The 23,843-nt window shown below is 28.1% G+C and overlaps 2 protein-coding genes across 3 annotated transcripts in view; both read right to left on the bottom strand.

Moving 5' to 3' along the window:
- Positions 1-94: 94 nt before the first annotated feature.
- Positions 95-14,825, bottom strand: LOC145190352 (sorting nexin-4-like). Its single transcript, XM_090090210.1, has 15 exons — positions 14,557-14,825; positions 13,903-13,996; positions 13,676-13,705; positions 13,385-13,462; positions 13,214-13,285; positions 13,026-13,073; positions 12,839-12,894; positions 12,636-12,708; positions 12,280-12,341; positions 12,106-12,171; positions 11,738-11,830; positions 11,316-11,430; positions 11,065-11,225; positions 10,525-10,639; positions 95-358 (listed from the first exon to the last, which is right to left on the bottom strand). Exons 1-15 carry the CDS (start codon positions 14,709-14,711, stop codon positions 311-313), a joined length of 1,266 nt encoding a protein of 421 aa, XP_089946336.1. The 5' UTR covers positions 14,712-14,825; the 3' UTR covers positions 95-310.
- Positions 14,826-16,818: 1,993 nt separating this feature from the next.
- The window catches only part of LOC145189834 (DNA-directed RNA polymerase I subunit RPA2-like), a 29,579-nt gene continuing 22,554 nt past the window's right edge, over positions 16,819-23,843 (bottom strand). The window contains exons 20-31 of one of the 2 annotated variants that reach the window (XR_016453505.1): positions 23,744-23,781; positions 23,571-23,625; positions 23,175-23,274; positions 21,835-21,907; positions 21,612-21,680; positions 19,794-19,852; positions 19,604-19,701; positions 19,371-19,496; positions 19,003-19,130; positions 17,470-17,517; positions 17,192-17,308; positions 16,819-17,065 (exon numbers count right to left, since the gene is read on the bottom strand). Coding sequence is in view for 1 of the 2 variants with exons in the window: in XM_090091020.1 (XP_089947146.1) it covers positions 16,847-17,065; positions 17,192-17,308; positions 17,470-17,517; positions 19,003-19,130; positions 19,371-19,496; positions 19,604-19,701; positions 19,794-19,852; positions 21,612-21,680; positions 21,835-21,907; positions 23,175-23,274; positions 23,571-23,625; positions 23,744-23,827 (1,176 nt within the window). In the remaining variant the exon portion in view is untranslated. Of the gene's footprint in view, positions 17,066-17,191; positions 17,309-17,469; positions 17,518-19,002; positions 19,131-19,370; positions 19,497-19,603; positions 19,702-19,793; positions 19,853-21,611; positions 21,681-21,834; positions 21,908-23,174; positions 23,275-23,570; positions 23,626-23,743; positions 23,828-23,843 lie in introns of both variants that reach the window. The other variant, XM_090091020.1, reaches the window with a different exon arrangement.

The following is a 23,843-nucleotide window of genomic DNA, read 5'->3' as shown; positions in this document are numbered from 1 at the left end:
AAAATAATTTCAAATCAATTTATTAGGACTAATATGTTGAAAAACTTATGACAACTTAAACAAAAAAATGTGATTAGAAAATAGACACTTGAAAAACACAGAATACAAGTTAAATCTCTTTTCATATGTTAATTTAAACTTTAAAAAATTCACATAGAAAAATATTCATAACTACTGTTTTAATTACTGAGCAAGTTACAAAGAAACTTCAAAATAATATAAGATGTGGAGAGCATTGCTGTTACAAGTACACAATTTATAAATAAGTCATACAATAAAACTAAAGATGAAACAAAAATCATTTCAAATATTACATATTCATGAAATACTCCTTCATAGATTGCCATTGCTGTAAGCCCTGAAAAAACAATAGTTATTTTTGTTCTTTAATTTTGCATTTAAATTAAAAAAAAAAAAATTCTCATGCTGAACTCTTTGCTGAATCCACTACTGTCATTTATAAGAGAAAGATTTAAATTAAAAAATAATTAAAAAAATATATATGCAACTTTGTGACCTAAAAAATAATCATGTGTACTTTAAAAAAAGGTAAAAAAAAAAAGTCACCTCAACTTAAACATGATTTACCCAAAAGAAAAAAAAATCAAAAGTTCCCAAAAAAAGAATTATAATATAAAAGAATACTTTATATATATATATATATATATATATATATATATATATATATATATATATATATATATATATATATATATATATATATATATATATATATATATATATATATGTATATATATACACAGTACTGTGAATAAGTTTTAGCCCACTTATTAAAACTCGTGTTTTTTTAACAGATTTTGAATAATAGCTTCCGATTATTTTTGTATTTAAAATAATGTCTAACTTCAAACAATACTAAACACTATTTTAACAAACAAAAGTAAGGTCTGAAGTTCCCGAAAAACGGTTTTTCGGTTCTTCGGTATTTTTCGGGGAATCGAAAGGAACCGAAGTTATCGGTTCCTTATCAAATTAGGAACCGAAATTTACCGAAGGAACCGTTTTTCGGTAATTCCAGTCTCTAAAATGAATCACAGTCTCAAAGTCTACTACAAAGAGCTAAAAAAAGGAAACTTGTACTTGAATCACCAATGAAAAAATCACCAATGAAAAAAAACCCTATATATGATGCATCTAAAGATTTATTTAATACTGAACCTAGTGATAGTTCTACTAGCGTAGCTTATAGCAGTGCTAGTAGTAGTCGCAAGGGCAGCAAGGACAGTGTCACTGATCTCACTGATAGTGATTTAGAATAACTGTATTTTTCAACTGTATTTCAACTGTATTTTTGAAAATAAAAATTTAAAAAATTCAAGTTTTTCAATTCTTAGTAACAATTTTGATTCTTTGTAGCATTTTTGATTTTTTGCGATATTTCCCGCTAAGAACCGAAATTGGAACCAAAATTCCAATTTCGGTTCTTAGCAATTCCAAAATTCCCGCTAGGAATCGAAAAGAACCGAAGTTATCGGTTCTTTATCAGAATCGGAATCGAAATTTACCGTAATTTCGATTCTTTCTTAAAATAAGGAATCGAAATTTACCGAAATTTCGAATCTTGCCTAAAATAAGGAATCGAAAAGAATCGAAGTTATCGGTTCCTTATCAAATTAGGAACCGAAATTTACCGAAGGAACCGTTTTTCGGTAATTCCAGTCTCTGAACAAAAGCAATATTTATCAAAATTTTACATAGATTTTTGTATTTAGATATCTAACGTGTTCATTTTTATTGTATGCTGATATAAACCCAATTCGTATCAGCTCATTTTTAGTTTGCTCTTGCATAAAAAAATTATCGTGCTTCATGAAGAAGGTTATTCTCAACGACAAATTATCCAAAAAACAAAATATTCAAGGACAGCCATTAGAGAAATTATGAAAAAATTTAAAAACACGGGATCTCTTTAGGATAAAATTTGAAGTGGAAGACCTCCAAAGCTTACAAAACATGACATAAAGTATTTTAAAAATGTGTCTTTACAAAATCGGAAAAAAACCTCCAGTGAACTAGCCCAAGACATTCAGGCTGCGACTGGGAAAAATGTTTCCTCATCTTGCATTCGACGACATTTGATAAAAGCTGGGTTAAGAGGGTGTGTTGCAGTTCGAAAGCCTTTACTACGTCGTGCCAATAAAGAAAAAAGACTTAAATATGCAAAACAGCATAATAATTGGATGCAAGGAATGTTAAACCGTTTACTATACACAGATGAATCAAAATTTGAATTGTTCAGTAACAACAGTATGTAAGAAGAAGGGTAGGAGAGGCTTATCGCCCTGATTGTCTACATCTAACAATCAAGCATGGGGGAGGTTTTGTTTTAGTTTGGGGTTGTATTTCATCTTCTGGAGTAGGTGATTTAATCAGAATTGATGGCAAACTGACAGGAGAACAGTATAAAGAAACTTTAAGACATCATGCAATACCATCTGGAATGAGACTAATTGGTAATAATTTCATTCTGCAGCAAGACAATGATCCCAAACATTGTTCCTGAGTGACCAAAAAATATTTACAGGACATGTGTGAGGAGGGAGTTCTCGAAGTAATGAACTGGCCTCCTCAAAGTCCAGATTTGAACATTATTGAACATGTTTGGGATTATTTGGATAAAAAAAAAGCTGAATATAACCCCAAAAATGTCGAAGAATGTTTTCGTATGTTAAAAAGAGAGCGGGACAATATTCCACAAAATTTCATTACAAATTTATATGAATCAATTCCCAGGAGATTCGCTTCTGTGATCAACGCAAAAGGCGGACATACGAAGTATTAATTGTTCTTTCTTTTTGTATCATATCTTATCAAATTATTTTTAGATATTTTTGTTTATAATGTGTCTATAAACCTGATTTTTTTTTACTTCATTAGTCCTTTATACTTTTACAATAAAATCAAAAATAATTATAAACTTATGGTGGGCTAAAACTTATTCACAATACTGTATATGCCAAAAACATAGTGAACAGTGTCTTTCCTCCCTCAGCCTCAAAATTATCAGGCTTTTTAACTATTCACTACTATTATTCACATTGTCATTATTGATTCACTGTGCCCCAGGTAGTAATTCACTGTACCCTATTACTGGGATACAGTGAATCACTTAATACAACTTACTTTAAATCTCTCTGTGAGCTGTTGATAATAAATATTTGGGTTTTAGTGATTTCTAAAGCTTATTCACAGTATATATATATATATATATATATATATATATATATATATATATATACTGTATGTGTGTGTGTGTGTGTATATATATATATATATATATATATATATATATATATATATATATATATATATATATATATATATATATATATATATATATATATATATATATATATATATATATATATATATATATATATATATATATATATATATGTTAATAAAAAACATCAAATAATACGAATTCTCTAAATACAAATATTAATTTATGATGAAATTTTCGCTGGATTATGGTTACCAGCATCATCAGCTCGATAAATTATTTTAAATTACAAAAAACGGTTAAAATTAACTGACGTCAGCAGTTGAATGGCTTCTTTCTTTTTTTATATCCTTACATAAAAACGTAAAAAATGGTGTCCAAAATTTAGTTTTAACAAATTGCCCATTATCCAGATTAATCCCGCCATTTAGAGGGGAACATTGGTGTCTCTGTATCTCAAGAGCCTCACGGACCTTCCGATCAAACTTTTTTGTCTCTACTTTAAGAGTTTTAGTTCTCTCCCAATTAATTTCTTCTGAACATGATTTATCATGTGTGGCTATTGCAGACTGATGATACTTGCCCTCATTTAAGAATTTTTGATGTTGTTGGGTTCGAGTTCTAATTTGTAATTTCGTTTCGCCAACGTATTTCTTTAAACAGTTACATTCAATTAAGTAAGTTCCAGGTTGGCTATTGCGTGGTAATTTAGATTTGTTTTTACATGTTAGCAGTGATCTTAAATTGGGATTCGATTTAAAAACTACCCTATATCCAACTTTTCTAAATATTTTTCTTAATTTTGGGGAGAGTGATGGTATCCACGGTAATGAAACTGTATGGAGGGTGTCACACTCGGATTGATATTTGTTTTTATTTATAGACCGATTTTTTCTAATTTGGTTTGCAATACTTACCAGTTGACTTTTGTCGTAACCATTTTCGTTGAACATTTGAATTAGAAAATTTATCTCGTTTTGTAAATGTAAATCACTGCATATGGAGTAAGCTCTGTGAACGTAACCTTTAAATATTGCGCCTAAAATTTTGGGGTCGTGATTTGAGTGAGGTTTAATTTGAATATTCGTAATGGCTTCTTTTCTGTAAACTTTAAACTCGTAATTACCATTAGTGTTATTTATTATCGTTACATCGAGGAAGTTTAAAGTTTTATTTTCGCTTTCAATTTCAATTGTGTATTGTATTGCAGGGTGTTGTTTATTCAAAATAAGTTGGAATTGCTCTGCCTCCTGAATTTTTGAAAATCTAGCATGACTATCGTCAACATATCTTAGATAGGATTTTAAATCAAGAGGAGGGTTTAATGTTTTTGCAATATTAAAAGCATTTTCTTCGTGGTATTGTAGAAAAGATTCCGCCAGTATGACCATGAACGAAAGGCCAATAGGACCGGAATTCTCCAACTCATGAATTTCTTCGTTCCACAAGAAATAACATCGATGTAAACAAAGATCTATCAGCTTTTTAGTTTCCAATATAGTAAGTTTAGTAGAAGATTTGTAGGAATCATCTTTATTTAGTTGATCCAAAAGAATGAAAGTAGCTTCTTTAAGTGGAATTGATGGATAGAGGTTTACTACATCAAATGAAACTTGAACCTCATTTTTTTCTATATTCCATGAGTTTGCTTTGTTAATAAAGTCAAAAGAGTTTTTTAAACGTGTTTTGTTTTTGTTCAAGACAGGTTGTATTGTCTTTACTAAGTAATTTGATATTCCATAGTTAGGCGTGCCGATTGTTGATACTACTATTCTCATAGGATAGGATTTTTCAGGTTTGTGAGCTTTAATTAGACCATACATACGAGGTGGGATGGGGTCACTTGGATATATATTATCATATTCAGTTTTTGAAAATCGTTGCTTTTTGTTAAGTTGTGAGAGATAGGTTCTGATCTTAGTCGCGTAACTATAAGTAGGATCTTCACTCAGAACTTTTGTTGGACCAATCTGTTCGCGAATTTTTTCTAAAGCTTTTTCGTGTTCTATTCTAACAAAACCATTACCTTTATCAAACGGATATATATCGACAAGTTTGCTTTCTTTAATTTCTTTAAGTGCTTTTTTTTTTGTTCTCTTGTTAAATTTTGGCTTAATTTTTTGCCCATTTTAAGTTCTTTTAAGACATTTTTCCTCAAATCCTGTGCATTTTCAATCTTGTTGTTATATTCCAGCTTTAAAGCAAAAGACTCTGTTATTGCAATAATGTCCATATAAGGGATATCTCTCAAAGAAGGTACAAAGTGTGGGCCAAGATTAAGAAGATCGTTTTGGTGTTTTGGAATCTCGGTACTGCATAGATTTAAAACAGCGTTCTTTGTATACGTGGTTAACTTGCAGCTGTTATTACCGTGGTTACTTTTAAATTCGTTTAGAAGAACGTTAAACTTTTTGAATAATCTTTCTTTTGACTTTTTGAACATTATTTCACGGGCTTTCTCAGTGACTTGTTCGACTTTTTTATAGTCTATTTCATCAAGAGTAACCTTAAGAATTTGCTGGAGGTTTTTAGTTTCATTTATAAGGAAAAAATATCGTTTTCTAGCATCGTTTTTGATACAAATCAAAATTTTTAATCTAAATTGAAAAACTATACTCTTTGCTCTCTTTGTACTTACAGGGCTGTTGATACGTAACGATTTCGGAATAAGTTTGTGCCTTTCACATTTTTGCAAAAAAATATACTGGTTCTTAGATTTAGCTACCGACTTCTTTAGTAACTGTAACTGTTCAGTTCGTTTGTAAATATCAGCTCCGTATTTAGCTGTTATATATGATTTGAATGTTGACATCTTGTATAAGAGTGTATGTTATGTTAATAAAAAACATCAAATAATACGAATTCTCTAAATACAAATATTAATTTATGATGAAATTTTGAAATTTTGTCCGTGAGGCTCTTGAGATACAGAGACACCAATGTTCCCCTCTAAATGGCGGGATTAATCTGGATAATGGGCAATTTGTTAAAACTAAATTTTGGACACCATTTTTTACGTTTTTACGTAAGGATATAAAAAAAGAAAGAAGCCATTCAACTGCTGACGTCAGTTAATTTTAACCGTTTTTTGTAATTTAAAATAATTTATCGAGCTGATGATGCTGGTAACCATAATCCAGCGAAAATTTCATCATAAATTAATATTTGTATTTAGAGAATTCGTATTATTTGATGTTTTTTATTAACATAACATACACTCTTATACAAGATGTCAACATTCAAATCATATATATATATATATATATATATATATACAGCTATTCACGAAAGTTTAAACGATTACAGAATTTTCAAATCTAATCTTCAGTTTTTCTTGAATAAAAATCTAACGGAAATAGATTTCAAAATAGTTTTTTTTCTAATTTGGTATATAGGTTATTTGTTAATAAAATTTGTTAAAAAAAGTAAGTTTCGACTCATCACTGTTTACTCAGAAATTTCATGAAAAGGTAGGTGATACAAATTAAGAGGTGTCAAAAAAGTTTAAACGATTTTATTTAGGATCAATTATTTGCTAATTAATTGATAAATCCGGGGCGAAAATTTTTTTTATTTTTAAATAAAGTCAAAATGAGTCAACTACAATCAAAAAATTTATCGCAACATCATCAGGCAGCTTTTAAACTTTAAAAAATCAACTTGAAATATTGTAAATTTCAAATTATTTTCAATTGCGTGCAAATGGGTTGCAAAGCAGTTTCTAGTGAGATCAAGTGGCAAGTTATTGGTATGGCGAGGATAAAAAATCACACAAACATTCAAATAGGAAAAATACTTCACGTTTCTGAATCTTGCATTCGAAAAACCATCAAAACCTGGGAACTTACCAAGGGCATCTCCGACATGCCGCGTACTGGGAGACCATCCAAACTCAGCAAACGTGACAAAAGTGGTATATTCAGAATGAGCAGAGAAAACCCCAGACTCAGCTACAAAAGCTTGCACAAATCTTCAACAACTCAAAAAATAATCCAAAAGTTAGCAGAGAGCTCGTGAGACGAACATTGTTGGACAAAGGTAATGGAACGTAAACAGCTGCTAGAAAACCTATTCTTTCAATCACGGATAAACGTAAACGACGAGTGTGGTCCAAAGAAAGGCTGGACTGGTCTGTAGAACAGTGGGCAAATGTTATTTGGAGTGATGAAGCTAATTTTCAAGTCATAAACCGCAAGGGAAGAATGTGAAAAGATTTGCTACTGAGAAATATTCAGACAGGTTTTTGCAACATCGTCGACAAGGCGGTGGAGGTTCGGTTGGCATCTGGGGATGTTTTTCTCACAAAGGTATAGGCTTCTGTGAGCTGTACAAAGGCCGAATTAATCAATACAATTACAAGAACACATTGGAAACGTGTTTAAATCCATCAATCAGACACTTGTATGGCAAAAGCAAGCAACTCATCTTTCAACAAGATGGGGCTTTAGCTCTCACAGCTCACTCAATCAAAGAATATTTTTGAAAAAAAAGTTCAATGTGATGCCCTGGTGCCCTAGATCACCAGATCTCAACCCAATTGAAAATATTTGGTATTGGATCAACAATCAACTGACATACTATTCAATCAACTCAGCATTTGAAACAACTTTTGAATGAGTACTGGCTGAAGGTACCTCGCATGATGTGCATGAAATTAGTTGAATCAATGCATAAACGCGTTTATCTTTACTATAAAAACAAAGGAGGATACTTTAAATATTAATTTTGCTTTTTTTTTTTAATTTTTTGTTCGAATGTTGCAACCCATTTAAACTTTTGTGCTTCTTATTTTTCCTATATGATTTTTTGTAATTGTTTTTTTCTAACTAAATATTAAAATTTTTATAATATGTTGATACTCATTTTAAAGCTAATTACTTTTTCTTTAATAAATAAAAAAAATTAATTCGATATCATTTTACAGTTTTTTTTTATTAAACAAAAACCAAACATACTTGATAAAAATTCTGCAATCGTTTAAACTTTCGTGAATAGCTGTGTATATATATATATATATATATATATATATATATATATATATATATATATATATATATATATACAGTACTGTGCAAAAGAAAGTAGCACCTAAGAAATTTTTAAAAAAATGCACATTTAAATAAATATAAGTAAACAATATTGAGTTTTTATTAAATTAAACTAAGATATTCTTTTAAATAAAACTATATTTATTTATTTTAGTTAATGATTTCGTTAATAATATAATTTTTTTATTAATATTTATTAGATGGTTTCAACTCGTATCATTTTTCACCCACTTATAATGTTTGCTCAATTATTGCGGACAAGGATCAACACTAGAAACTGATTACATCAATCACTGTACTATTTATTTATTTTGTTTAAATTTACTATTGTTAAATATTTTTTGATAAATAAGAATATGGCGAAGAATTTTTAGTTACTGTTGAGTTCTCGCATTAATTACAGATTTTTTCGTCTAAAAAAAATTTTTTTTTTTTTCAAAAGTTTTGTTTTATAATAAAATTACTTTTCAGTACTAATAAAATGCCAAAGATATCAATAAATGACAGAAATTGCATCATTGTTTTACATGAAGAGGGCTATAGTCAAGTTAAAATAGCCAAACGTGTGAATTGTTCACAAACCTCAGTTCAAAAAATAGTTAAAAAATATAATGAAACTGGTGGTGTAGTGGATAAAATAAGGTCTGGTTGTCCCAAGAAGTTAAGCCTATGTGATGAACAGTTTTTAAAAATAACAGCGCTACGAAATTGCAATAAAGTAAGCGCAGAACTCGTTTAAGATCTTAAAAGAGCTAGTGGTACATGCATCTACTGTGCGACGATCTCTAATAAAATCTGGATTAAAAGGCTGTGTAGCTATTAAAAAAACTTTACTACGCAAAGGTAATAAAGAAAGAAGATTAAAGTTCGCCAGAGAGCACAAAGAGTGGCAGAAAAATCAATGGGACAAGGTATTGTTTACAGACGAATCTAAATTTCAAATATTTGGGACAAATAGACGTATGTTAGGCAAAGAAAGGGAGAGGCATTGAAAGAGCCATGTCTAGCATCAACTATCAAACATGGTGGGGGGAATATTCAAGTTTGGGGGTGTATTTCAATAAACGGGGTAGGGGACATTGTTAGAATAACAGAAAAGCTTACAGGTGAAAAATATAAAAATATTTTACATAATCATACTGTGCCTTCTGGACGACAACTGATCGGGGATTATTATATCCTACAACAGGATAACAATCCCAAACATACTTGCAAATTAGTTTAAAATTGTTTGTCAAATCTGGAAGAGGAGGGAGTGCTTAAAACAATGCCTTGGCCTCCTCAGAGCCCTGATTTAAACATAATCGAACATGTGTAAGACTACTTAGATAGAAAGAAGATGGAAAGGTTGCCAAAGAATGTAAATGAACTTTGGAATGTTCTAATAGAAGAATGGTATAATATCCCCACCACATTTATTGAAAATCTGTATAAAAGTATAACTAAAAGGCTCCAAGATGTTATTGTAAATAATGGTGGTCACACCAAATATTAATTAAGTCTCTATGTATAGTTATAAACTTAAATGTTTTTAATAAAACTTGTATTATATTACACAATTTAATAAAAAATATGTTTGTACATATATCTTTGTTTTAATTTCATTTTGTTTGACATTTTATCTTGAATATATAAAAATTCTCTTAGGTGCTACTTTCTTTTGCACAGTACTGTATATATATATATATATATATATATATATATATATATATATATATATATATATATATATATATATATATATATATATATATATATATATATATATATATATATATATATATATAGTTAGTTTAAGTGTGGTAGCATTTTTTATGAAACACTTGAAATCATTTAAATATATTCAAAGGATTTAATGTATCATTTTTAAAAAAATTTCAGTTTGAATGTAAACTGATTTTTATTGGCAGTTTATATTTCACCCAAAAGAATGATTAGTAAAAAAAAATATAAAAAATCTGAATACATGGAATTACATGAATAAAGTTAAATTGAATAATTGGAATGCAATAATTTTTCGAAGTCATACTGCTCAGTTTAAATACAAAATGATTAAGTGATTAAGTGATAACAGTTTTTTTATGAGGTAGGAAAAAAAAAATTAAAGCTTTTACAGGATTATAGAGCAGGCTAAAGTAAATTAAAATACTCACACCTTATGCAACAATTACAAACCATTAAACTTCTTTTTCAAATTAAATAACAGGTGATTTCAAAACAATTTTGACTCACCAGCTTGTTGACTTTATATTGCATTTTAACATAATTTTCCATTACTTCATTAATATCTCGAACTTTCTGTTTCTTAAACCGATCAATGTCTTTTAGCGATTTATCCACAAAAATTCTATCAATGCAATTTAAAACCAAGAAAATTAAACAAAGTAACAAAATGATAAAAAGAAAAAAAAAGGAAGAACAAAAACTAAAGCTTAGACTATCAGATATCAAGCAACTGCAGCTCTTTACCTGCTTAAATGTTTAGTATCTGATAGCTTAAGGTTTGCATACTTAAAACTACAAGTAGCCTGTGGCACTTGAATTTATATTTTTAGTTTCAGATAAAAACAAATGAAGGTTATTCAAAATTGAGGCTTTTTTTTCTCAAAAAAAATCTTGAGTATAAATTTCATTTTTCAACAATTTGTTTTTAAATTTTATGAAAAACAGACTAATAAAAAAGTAAAAACCTGGAAAATGATATACAATTTGATAAATCTGGTTAGCAGATTTGTAGAAAAAGGTCTCTGCAAGGAGATTAATATCACTTACTCTGCCTCTTCAGTAACAGCCTTTAGATTTTCCTCAGCTTCTTTAACTTGGTCTTCAAGAAGCAACATTTTTTCATGCCGCACCTCTATGGTATCTTGCCCAAACAACATGCTTGAAACTGACTTAAAGGTAAAACCACTAGAGGGAATTTCTTCCCCATTCTAAAATTTAAAAAATCTTTGTTAGAAGCTGAATACAGATTATTACTAAAATTAAAATCAAAATCAAAATTACAAAAAAAAAAAATTAACCTCCATGGCAGCAATTTGACTTGCTAACTCTTCCTTTTGTCGTGATTTTGCTGAAAGTGTTTCCTCTGCCCTTTCTAATTCAAATTGCCGCATGTATTGTTTACGTACTATAGCTCTAAAAACATGATAAATTTTTCCTTGACAGTTGGTATATGTTTGATTCAGTAAAGTTTGATTAACTATGTAAAAATGAAATAACTTCAAGGATTCACATACACATTGAAAGTCAAAATTTAACATGCAGAAATAGCAAAAAAAAAAATTAAAAAAAAAAAGAAAAGAAAGTGTAGTTTATTGTTAAAAAAAAGATTTAAAAGATAAATTCCGCTAACTCAGAGATATGTCATTCAGATATATATTTTAAAAATTACTGATGAAATAATAACTTTATTATACTATTCCATCAGTGAAAATAAAGCTACCTTAAGGATTCTGTAAAATACAAATATTCTTTGAGCTGATCAATATATGCAACTTGTTCTTCATTGTATATAGATTCTGATTGAGAACCAAGCCTAGAATATACATTTAAAAAAAGTGCAACTTAGAATCTGCAGCATAAAATCAAAAAAGTTTTCATGAAAAACAATTATAAAAGTAAAATATTTCTAATGTTTTTCCCTAAAACAAATTCTAAATGTTACATAACTAAGTTTAATACTTTAATCATTAAGAAAATATGGGTAAAATCAAAAATGCATCAACCAAACTAAAAATATGAAGATGTTGCCACCTTAAAATAATAGGCCACCTTAAAATAGCAAGTCTTGACATATTAGTGAAAAATTACCTGTCCATTTGATGACCAGCCTGTTGAAGAAAATCACCAATTCCTGGCTCAATTACACTCCATTCACTAAGAAGAAAATAATAAAATTTTAAACTATTTTTATTTTCATTATGAACAACAGTTTTCAACACTAATGAATTCCTAATAACTCAAAACACTGCTTTAGAATCAAACCTAAAAAGTTTCCCAAATTCAATATGTTGTTTCAAAATGGCTTGTTGTCTTGTAGAAATTTTCTGTAACAAAAAAACGAAAAAACAAAAATTAAAAAAAGGAAGAAAAGGTTTTTTTTTGTCATTACCTCATATATATTTAAAGAATGGACTAAAAATATTTCTAAAACCGTAAAAAGAAAGACTTGGGAATATTCTGTAACAATTATGATTACCCATGGAAAAAAAAAAAAAAAAAATTTCTAATGCACACACCACAACTGATCAATTCTCAATATCATTTATACAATTAATTAACTAAAAAACTAAAGATGACATAATTGATTATTCAACAACATTTCATAAATTTATCTTAACCTGTTGTATTTTGAGAAGTGATTGAATGTTAGAATAAAGACTTTCACTATAACTGCGAATATCATCAAATTGCCTGAGTAAAAGAAAAAACTTTCACCTTATAAAATTACAAAAAAAAAAAAAAAGAAAAAAAAAAAGATTTACATTAAAAAAAAAGTGCAAGTATTAAACAATAAATTAAAACAAATAACAAGAAAACATACTGGTCAGGCTTCTTAATACTCATGGAAGCACTCATGCTTTTAAACCGACTATCAGACTAAAACAATGATTTAATACAACTTTTGATTGCAATACTTTTAAGATATTTTGTAATTCATACTTTTTTTTCAAATTCAGGTGAGTAAAAAAAACAAACAAAAAAAAAAGAGTTAAAATGTTAATGGCTGCCTTCTGCTGCCAGTTTGTCTCTGCAACACTCTCCTTCCAACCCTCCTCCTAAATTTAAAAAAAACAAAATTCAATATAAAAGCAAATAATTTATATTGAAAGTATAGCAAACAAAAAAGTAATATTGTTAAAAAATAGATTAAAACTTAAACTTGAAAAATAAGAATAGAAAACAACTTCATATCTACCTGATTAAGAAAACCTCTGAATATTGAATCTTGAGATATAACAGGATGAGATGCAAGCCGCAGGAGAAAACACTGAGCAAAAATATACAAGGAAAAAATATTTTCTTTAAAACAAACTAAAAATATAGTACAGATTAAGAAAACATCACAAAAAGTATTTTTTTAACTTACTTCCAGTCCCTGACGTCTTCGCTCAATAAAATCTGGATCAAACTTATCAGCAGCAAGTTGAAACTTTGTAACATTAATCTGAAAGGGGAAATCTTTGTTGAAGCAGTCTACTTTGTTTTTTTTGTTTTTTTTTTAATAAGATATTCCTAAATCATAAAAATCTGGATCAAACTTATCAGCAGCAAGTTGAAACTTTGTAACATTAATCTGAAAGGGAAATGTTTGTTGAAGCAGTCTACTTTGTTTTTTTATTTTTTTTAATAAGATATTCCTAAATCATAAAAAACTTACCCGTTTTTCAGGTAGAGGTGGTAATACAATCTACAATAAAAGAACCATGATATGATTTTTACAAAAAGTAGTAAATAAGAAATTTGTTTTTTTATGATATTTAAAAAGTAAAACTGTTAAATGAAACATTTGACATTATTTTGTTAGACTTTGGACCTATTTATAACTTAATATAGAAAAAATTAAAAGATTAAAACCCTTTGCTTAAACAAATAAGGTTTACTCACATATGGATATATTGCCATTAGGTAATTTCGAAGTGTCTCAAACTCACTATATCTTCTCCATAAGGTGCATCCTGGTTCCAAACCATCAACAGCCCTTTTTAAGTAACAAATTTTTAAAATTATTATTAGCTTCTTGAGATTATGAATGAAACAGTTAAGATTTATAAATTTAAAAACTTAAATACATTATTTACTTTTTAGATTGTCATTTTAAAAGTATTATAAAACACATATATATTATTACAAACTTCAACGTGATTTTTTTTTCTTTTTACAATACTTCAAGTTTAGTATTTTTCAAACATTATTCTTTAAATTATAACTGTTGCCTGTTAACTTCATCTCATATAATAATTTAAATTATAAACAGAATTTATTTTGTTGTTACAAATGAAATAATAATTCTTAGATCTTTCACAACTTTAATTTATATAGAAATGTTTTGTTTTTACAAGTTTTAAAAATGGAATATTCAAAACAACATCATTTAACAACAATTATCAAATCCAATAATTGATTTGATTGTTAAGTTTTAACAGTTTAATAGTTTAAGGAGTTCCAAAAAAGGGTTTGTATAAGATTATCATTAGTTGATAAACTCATTTAAACTATTTGGAAATGTGAAAAAATGGTGTTTAAAAAAATCTGACTTGCCTTGACTCAACAAGATACACAATAAAAGGCTCTTTTAAAATATCACTTTTTCTTCTTTCTGATTCAACAACAGCAACTTCCATTTGATTAAGTAGAGCACCCTCAGGGAAATATAACTTTTTCCCATCGGAATCAGTGTTTTTCCTATATGCCATGCTAAAATTTTTAGGACTATCTTTGAAAATAGTACATAGGACAATAAGAACTGGTGGAAAACCAAATGACGGTTTTACAAATTATTTGTTGTGCACTAATTCATGAGGGGCGCATACCCGTCAATATTTAGTTAAAGTTTGCGTTTGGTTTTTCGGTTAAATTAACGAATAATAAACGAATAATAACGAAGAAAGTACTAACTTCTATATCAGTCCTTAGAAATATATTGAATTTAAAATTATTTACTTTTTTAGACATACAAAGTAAAAAGATTCCAGAAATAAAATTGCAATACCTTATATTTTGATTTAACCCTTCAAAGATATTGCGCAGAATTCGATTTAAACAGTTAAAAATTATTTTTATAACAAATATTAAATAAAATTTTTACGTAAGAATGAAAACTTCTGACACCAAAAGCTTTTCTGTTTTCAAAGGATAAAAAAGTTCTATTTTAACAAACTTCAGAAACTTCGATCTATCTTAAAAGACTTTTATAGAAATTGATGCTTTATTCGTTTTAATCTATTCGTTTTAATCTAAAACCAAACGCTAATTCTTAATTTAATGAATATAAAGAATAACGCGAACTAGTTATGTTTTTCGAAAAAAACAAAACAAACAAAAACGATATAAGATCAATTTTAAATGAATCTTTCATTATATATGAACAATATAAAAAATCATGCCTAAATCAATTTACACGTAGTGATAGTATAGTATTAAGTTATATACCTATCTTTCGCAGAAAACCACTAACATAAATTAGCCAAACTATGCAATTATTCTAAAAAAAGGAGTTGCCAATTTTAGAAATACGAGCTTTTACCACATTTCCAAGTATGATAACCCTAATATGGGATAGTTTGTTCAAAATTTCAACTTTTACACCATTCCTTGGTCGTTGTTATTATGGTCGATGATAGAATTTTTTATAGTTATGAGATTACGGTGGACGGCACTGTTTGTGTCGTTACAGACTGATATTGAAACTGATGGTACTATTTCGCATTAGAGTATCTATACCACTCTATTCATTCAAATCTCTATTCAGAACAAACCCTCGAATAAATTTTTTTTAAAAACATTCGTTTTTGAGGGAAAACAAGTAAAGTGCAAGACTAGTTAAAAGAATGAACGCATAAATATAACGTTTTATCTTTGTCACTTAGTTTTTTGGTTTGAAGTTGAACTAATTTGAACTTTTTAACTAATTCACAAACGATCAAATGCAAATCTTGTAGATTGTATTCCAGTGTTTATGGTGAGAGATTTCACAAGATTATTTCTATGGTGGTGGTAATGTTTTATTTTCATATCTATCTACAAATAGAATACTGTCTCAACAACCAAAAGGATAGCGATCAACAGTTTTTTAAGTTGGTCATTGTTTTGATTAAGTTTTCATTGTTTTTTAAGTTAAGTGAAAGGAAAATTTTCATTAGAGACACTAGCGCTGTTTTTAAACAGATGTACAATAAGTAGGTTGTTATTTATTACCAAGATTTTTAGAACGAGAAATGACGTTATTGTGACGGGAGAATCTGTAATAGAATTAATACAGGTGATAGTGCCGTTTAATAGTTGAAGAACTATACGCAGCCTGAAAAAATACACGGCTGACGTGTTTCTATAGACTAATATCAACCAAACCAAAGTCTAGATTTAAATATATCGAGTAAGTTCTCATCTTTAAGGTAGTTTCTCTCCTCATAAATCATCAAAACAAATCACACTGCTTTTATATTTGATTAGCATCTCATCCTGTTTCTTTACCTAATGTTCCTGAATATTACATGACATGAAGTGTGTACTGCACACTTGCACAAAACTTCTACTATTCGTTATTATTCAACTGTCTGTCTTAGTGGTTGATCTTCAATTCTTTGAAACAAGATATTAAAACAATAATTAAAAAATTCAAGAGATTTTTTGATATTTATGTTCTAGAATTATCATAGGAGTTCCTTAAATAATCTTCTAACTTTTGATGTTTAAAAAGTTTAAGCAGTTCTTCTCTTGATCATTTTTTACTAGGTCTTCTAAAGATTACCAATAGCATCTTTTTTGGATAATTTACTTAGAAAGAAAAAAAAAAACCTTATATTTTCCAGCAAATCTATTTAAACTAATATTACTTTATATCCAAAACTATTCTAATGTTCATAGCTGTAAGCTCCGCAACTAAATATTTAAACACGTAAGGAACCAACACCTTCTCAACGTTGTCACCATGACCACAAAGCTTACAAACCCATTTTCGATCCCAGGCAGTTGATAAAGCATCATGTTGCGTAGCAGGTTTGAAGAGAATAGGGGTGAGTAGAGATCCGCACTTTGTACACACGTATGACTAAAATAATGTTGCGTCGATTTTTGTTATGATTACAAACATATTTAAGAGTTTAATTTTTATATTGAGAACTTAATGATTATAGCAAAATAACAAGCACACAAAAAAAGTAGGTGGTGTACTTACTTCGCATCGATCAGAACAGTTAAAGAGACGGTCGTGTAGTAAGAAGCCACTTCCATGTGCAATTAGCGCATCGCGTTCCATTTCTCCAAAGCGTATTCCACCTTGTTTTTTACGTCCCTGAAAAAATTAACGATAGGAGTTTCCCCTAAGTAATGTGGCCTTCATTTCTCTTTTTATCATTTGCAAAATTATAATAATAATAATAATAATAATAATAATAATAATAATAATAATAATAATAATAATAATAATAAATAAATAAATAAAAAAGAACTTACCTGAACAGGTTGATGAGTTAAATTGTCCACAGGACCAGTTGTACGAACCTAGTAACAAAATAGTAGGTAAACAGTTTCAGCTGAACTTTATTACGTCTTGTTTAAAAAACCCCCATAAATTATGTTACACACTTATGCACTTATTATACAGTCACTTTTCAGTTTACTCGGGTGTCATTATAAGTAAATAAACGGAAATCAACATTACTTCAGTTACTAAGGTACCACACGCAGAAGGATAGAAAAAATATGTATTTTAAACAACATTGTAACAGCGCACTATGCGTTGAAATTCTGAAAAAGTGGCCATAAATATTTTTCTGATTTGAAGCGTAGACTGGAGTTTTTTGATTTTTAACCCGATAATTACTAGGTAGCGCATCTCTAATATCAAAATTGACGCCAAAATCGCCATATTGGAAAGCCCCAGAACGCTGAAATCAGATATGTGTATTTAAAGCGATAAGCCGAAAAACAGAACTTAAAGCTTACGGGATTTAAATTTTTGGGGGTTTCCAATATGGCGATTTTGGCGTCAAAAAAGTTGAAGTTTTGCTCAGAGTTGCGCTATCCAGTTATTATAGAGATCAGTGGAGTTTATTTAGAAATTTTAAGTTAAGTATGCAAAACGTCATTATAACTAAGGAATTATAACAGAACGAGAAGTAAACTGGTTTAGATGACTTTTATCAGAGTCCAAATACTGATACAACATTCAGACAAAAGTTAAAACTGATTTACATAGTATATTTGTTTATTTAAATTAAATTTCTATTAGAATTTATTTTAAAGTTAATAAGTTAATATAAAAAAAAACAAAAAAAAAAACAAAAAAAAAACAAAACAAAAGAAATAGAATCTATTCATGAACTTAGTATTCATCTAAAAGGTAAGAAGTAATGATTATTGTCAAATATTTATTTACTACTCCATAAAGTGATACAAGGAAATCTTAATCGAAATCCAACACTCCTGATATAATTTAATGTTTGAGACCACATTAATTAACAGAAATTAAAATGCAACACAATAGGTAGAATGGGCTCCTCTGCTAATAAGCTAGCACTAAAATTCATGCGTGGTTTTTCAAATGAGAAAAAGCTTGTTTCATAAGACAAGAACAACACTCAAAATAATCAAGTCTAGGCTGTATCCTTAGAAAAGACTGTTAAAAGTTTTGAGGTATCAAAAAGATTTAAAAAATGACATATTCTAGAGAAACTTGGGTTTGGTGAAAATAAACTATTTTGAGTGATTTAAGTCTCTTTGGCCAAAAATGCAATGAGTTCAAAGTAAGAATAGGAAAGAAATCAATAAAAAATATTTCTGTTTGAAAAACTAATATCATTTATTATTTTTTATAGTTTTAACTTGACACTGTCAAGTATTGATGTTGTCAATTTAAAATTGTTGGAGAAAATAGTAAGGTTAGTATCAGGTATACAGGGTGCATTTTTGATGAGACCCTGTAAACTTAAATATAAATTTTGATGTAAAAGTGAAAAATTTATTATAAAAACAGTTTCTTTATACCTGATACTTATCAGCAACCATGTGCCTAAGCCGTTGATAATATACAATGCCAATAAATATATCTACATCCATTTCTTTTCCATTAATACCACTATACATACGTTCATTGCCATAATAATTGTATCCAGCTAAAAAAAACTGAAATAGATTAACAATAGCAGTCAAGATATTTCTAACTTAAGTTAACAAATATCAAAGTTAGAAAGTCAATAACAAAAAAAAACAAATTTTAAAAGAAGATCTTTTCATCATTTTGATAACTTGTGCTGTATTAATTAGATTAAAAACCTAAGATAACTCTTTAATTTTTGCCTGACAATTCTAAATATCCTTTAATTATACTAATATTAACTTTTATCTAATCTTGCCTTTTACAAGTATTTCTCCCATAAAATGAGCTGCAGGTTCATCTTCTGAGAAAAGGAAAGGTGTTGAATCATGAGTTATACCATGAAGAGCAGCAGATTTTCCAGCCATTGATTCGATCATCATACCTAATAGAAAGAAAAAAGAATAATTATAATATGTAAATAAGAAAAAAAAACAAAAAAACAAAAAAAAAAAACAATTTCTTTTACTAATTTAAAATAATAAGGCTCACCAATTGTCATACGCGAAGGGAACCCATGTGGATTAAAAATTATATCTGGTATCATGCCTGACTCAGTAAATGGCATATCTTCAGCAGGCCATTTCAAACTATATAAAAAAAAAAAAAAAATCAGATACAGCAAATGAAAGAAGCTTAACGTTTTGAATTCTCTATTACAATTTTAAATTAGCTAGTTTACCTCAAAATTCCTTTTTGACCATGTCTGCTTGCAAATTTATCACCAATTATAGGGTTCCTCTACAATTAATATAAAATATCTCTAGATAAAATATTCAAAAAAATAACTTATTAGAAGTCAAGTAGCCAATTTAACTTGTTTAATGATCTGGTCACATCATAGAAAATAAAGGGACTGGATTACTATCATTCTCCTGAAAGAAGAGCACTCCAAAACTGCTGTTTAATTCAAATCAAATTATTTGATGAGTTTGGAAATAAGCTATTTGAGTAGTATCAGTAACAATACTCAAAACTGCTGCTTCAAATTCAAATCAAATTATTTGATGAGTTTGGAAATAAGTTATTTGAGTAGTATCAGTAACAATACTCAAGAAAATCTCTTTTTTTAGTATTGCTGATGAAGCTAGAATTTTTCTAGTATTATAAATTTCTAAGATAAAGAAATTATTTTTTCATGTGTAGTGATTTGACATTAAGTGTGACATTAGCTTTTAAATATAAAATACAATCTAAAACAGCTTTTAAGTCAAGGGGTTGTCAATATTCCCAAATCTTTATGTACTTTTTGAAGGCTGTTATCAAGAATGAGTTAAACAAGATCCCCATGGACTACATTCAAACCACCTGTTCCAGGTTAAAGAGTTGTTTTAAAACTGTCATAGATGCTGAAGACATTTTTAAAAAATGTGGCAAATATATTCCTTATTTTTATCAAAAAAACAATTTTTTTTTACAAAATTTGCAGCAGCATATTTATTTATTAGAGAAATATGAGATGATGATGATCTCTTTGAGTCTTTGATACAACTTAAATATCATATATACTTAAACTAAGTAATTTAAACATACAACATTATCATAGTATAAATAAAATATTTAAAAAATAATATAAGCCTATTAGATCTACAAGTTGATTTGGTGGGTGCATAATTTGAATTGAAAGGAGACCTTAAAGCTCACTAGTTTTTAATTTCCTTGTATTAATACATTATTCATTAAGTTAACCCTTGGCAAGCAGCATAATTTTGCAAGATTATCAGGCACTATAAGTACAATATTATCTAGATTTATTTTTAGTAACTTAGAGCCATCCTATGAAGTTTATCAATAAACTAATCACCATTTAAAATCGCAAAAGTTACATTTGCACCTATGCAGCCAGATGAAGGTAAATACTTAGCAATTCTACTAATGTAATCTATTCATCTAAAAATATAAAATTTCTTACAAATTTCTATAGCAATCACATTTTTTTTTACCTTGGCACACTTCTTAGAGTTAAAGGATCTTAACTGCATAAAACTTACTGTACACCCTTAACTGAATCAACTTTCAACTGTAAATCCGTACTGTGGTTTAACTGGTTTGCTGTCTGAGAATTTAAATAAAATAGTACTATCAGCGAGTATCCTTATTCAGGCTTTTAAAACTCGAATGTAAGAATTTCTAAAAAATCAAACTAATTTTTTTAAAAATGATCAGTAATATTATTTAATTACAAGATCTTGATCTGTGAACAAGAAAAAAAAAAAAAAAAAAAAAGAACTGACCATCAACACTTATTTTCATTCTGGACAATTTGCAAATGAGAGATCTAACATGTGGTGTACAAAAAAGTACCAATACCATAATTAAAAGTACCAACAATTTTTCTGTCTAATCATTACATTAAAGAATTTTTCCAAGTCTTTAAGAGCACAAATTTATATAAATCCTATTGAATACCTGTAATAAAACTCAACCATGGAATACAGAGCAGTATAGTTAATTACAATTACTAAGAACAAATCTAACAATAGAATGTAGTAAAGGAAACCTGAATACGTAGTTTTATTGAAACCTTTATCAGCTCTTTGTCACCTTTATCAGTACCTAATATTTTAATCTAAATATAGAGACAAATAGTTCATGAAACTTTCTTAATGGTAGTTTTATCATAAACAAAAAACAATACGACAATATAACAATAAGTTACAACATGGCATTAAATTAAAAGAACTTCAAGATGTAAAAAGGGAAGTATAAATAATATATCTAACATCATCTACAAAAGCTGGCTCCATTTGTTTGTAGTGAACTGTTTTGTATTGACCATTAATGAGGTGGTAATAGCTGAAACATTGAATCAGAAAATATTTTTAAAAACCAGTGTTTTCACTAATAAGGGTTTTGAAGCCACACTACAATACATGGATTAGTGTGAAACCTTTTTTATCATTAACCTAGGTATGCAAAAAGATAGTTAATACAAATGCACAAAACTTCATTTACAAATCTTAGCTATAAAATCTCTTATTAAAAAAACAACAAAAGAACAATACAAAGACGGGAAACAACACAAATTTAGGCTTACAATTTAGCTTACAAAAATGCCTTATGTAAGCCCTGAAACTATAGCTGCAAAATGGCAGGATTAAAAACAACCACAAAAACTGGAAACATAACCAAATGTGTTGTATAGTAAAAAAAAGTATAAATAAAAGGACAACAGGTGATAAAAACTGTCAGAAGAATTTTAGAAAACTTGCTTTTTGCTAAAATTATCTTAAGCCTTGTTAAAAAACCAAACTAACTTTTTTTAACTTAATGCATCAAACTCAATTCCAGACCATTTTATCACTTAGAAGTCTTATGCTCTGGGATTGAGTTTTACATAATAATTTGACAAAGAGACTCTCAATTCTTCATGTTTGCCTCTGCATTATATCCAGTAAGTGAGAGACTATTTCAGGGTTTGCTCAAATGCTTTGGTATCACCCTTATCACAAAATTTCAAAATTTTTTTGGAGCTTAGTGGGGGTTAAATTCAGACTATCTATTAATTTACTATATTTGTACTGGAAGTTGTTGGATTTTTTAGGACAAAATAAAATAAAATATAATAATAACAACAATAACAACAACAACAACAATATTAACAATAATGATAATAATAATAATAATAATAATAATAATAATAATAATAATAATAATAATAATAATAATAATAATAATAATAATAATAATAATAATAATAATAGCACCTGAATCTCCAAATAATTTACTAATTAGTAACTCAATAACAAACTAATGGTTTTAAACTTATAACTGTATCAACTTTAGAAACCATCCCAAGGACTGATACTATAGTCATTATGGCGAAGGAATTGATAATTAATTTAGGTTCTTTCATATCACTACTGTATACAAATACAAACAGCTGTAACTTTATGAACCTTTTGTACCACATTATTGGTATGTGTTTTGATATAAATTACAAAACATCTTTGCAAACAGGTTTGGAAAAATCAACATTTTTAATAAAAAACTATACAAGAATTTTACAGAGAACTTCATGAAAAAAATCAACATTGAAGAAACTTTTAGAGTAAAATAATACCAATAATAAGGTTCATTTTGCTGTATTAAACGACCAATAGGAGGTAAACCATCTTTACATAAAAGACCATTTTTGAAAAATGTACTTTCTTCATCACTCCCTAAAGATACGGAGTTCATACTATTGCAATACAAAAAAAATCTATTTATCAAGATTAAAAGAACACAAAACAAAACAAAACAAAAAAGCTTTTAGAAGAAAAAAAAAAAAGAAAAGTTAAAAAAAAAACTTGGCTAATAAAAAAGATCAATGAAATCATAATTTAAAGTAATTGCTAAGCCTAAAAATAAACTTGGTTCAAATTAAAACTTATTTTTTGAAATAAAAATCTAGGGTTTACTTACACACCAAAACATAAGAATCTTAAATGTTTATGGAAAAAAATTTTATAATCACCAAATCTCAAGACACACCCACTACGATCGTTATCAACTTTTTCTAAATCAATCACCTAAACAAAAAAGTAAACAACCAACTTAAAATGCAATCTTTGATAAAGAATGAAATAATATATACTGGAACAATAATAATAACAAAAAACACCAACAATAATAAAATCTTAAACTAACCTCAGTTTTATAAATTTGTCCATGACAAAATCCTCGTTCTAGAGAAGATTTATTAATTATCATAGCATCTTCCATGTCATATCCCTAATTTACAAAAAAA

The sequence above is a fragment of the Hydra viridissima genome, unplaced genomic scaffold (assembly GCF_058129835.1).
Source record: "Hydra viridissima isolate aposymbiotic clone 2 unplaced genomic scaffold, HvirCarnegie_v1 scaffold_6, whole genome shotgun sequence".
In the NCBI taxonomy this organism is placed as follows: domain Eukaryota; kingdom Metazoa; phylum Cnidaria; class Hydrozoa; order Anthoathecata; family Hydridae; genus Hydra; species Hydra viridissima.
This window is presented reverse-complemented; position numbering and strand designations above follow the sequence as displayed.

Bases quoted from the DNA above. Each gene is read 5' to 3' on its own strand.
- LOC145190352 (XM_090090210.1), bottom strand. From the start codon at position 14,711: ATGGCATATAGGAAAAACACTGATTCCGATGGGAAAAAGTTATATTTC. The intron at 13,997-14,556 runs GCAAGTCAGATT...TTACTTAAAAAG, and splicing joins GTGTATCTTGTTGAGTCAAG to GGCTGTTGATGGTTTGGAAC. The intron at 13,706-13,902 runs GTGAGTAAACCT...CTTTTATTGTAG, and splicing joins TAATGGCAATATATCCATAT to ATTGTATTACCACCTCTACC.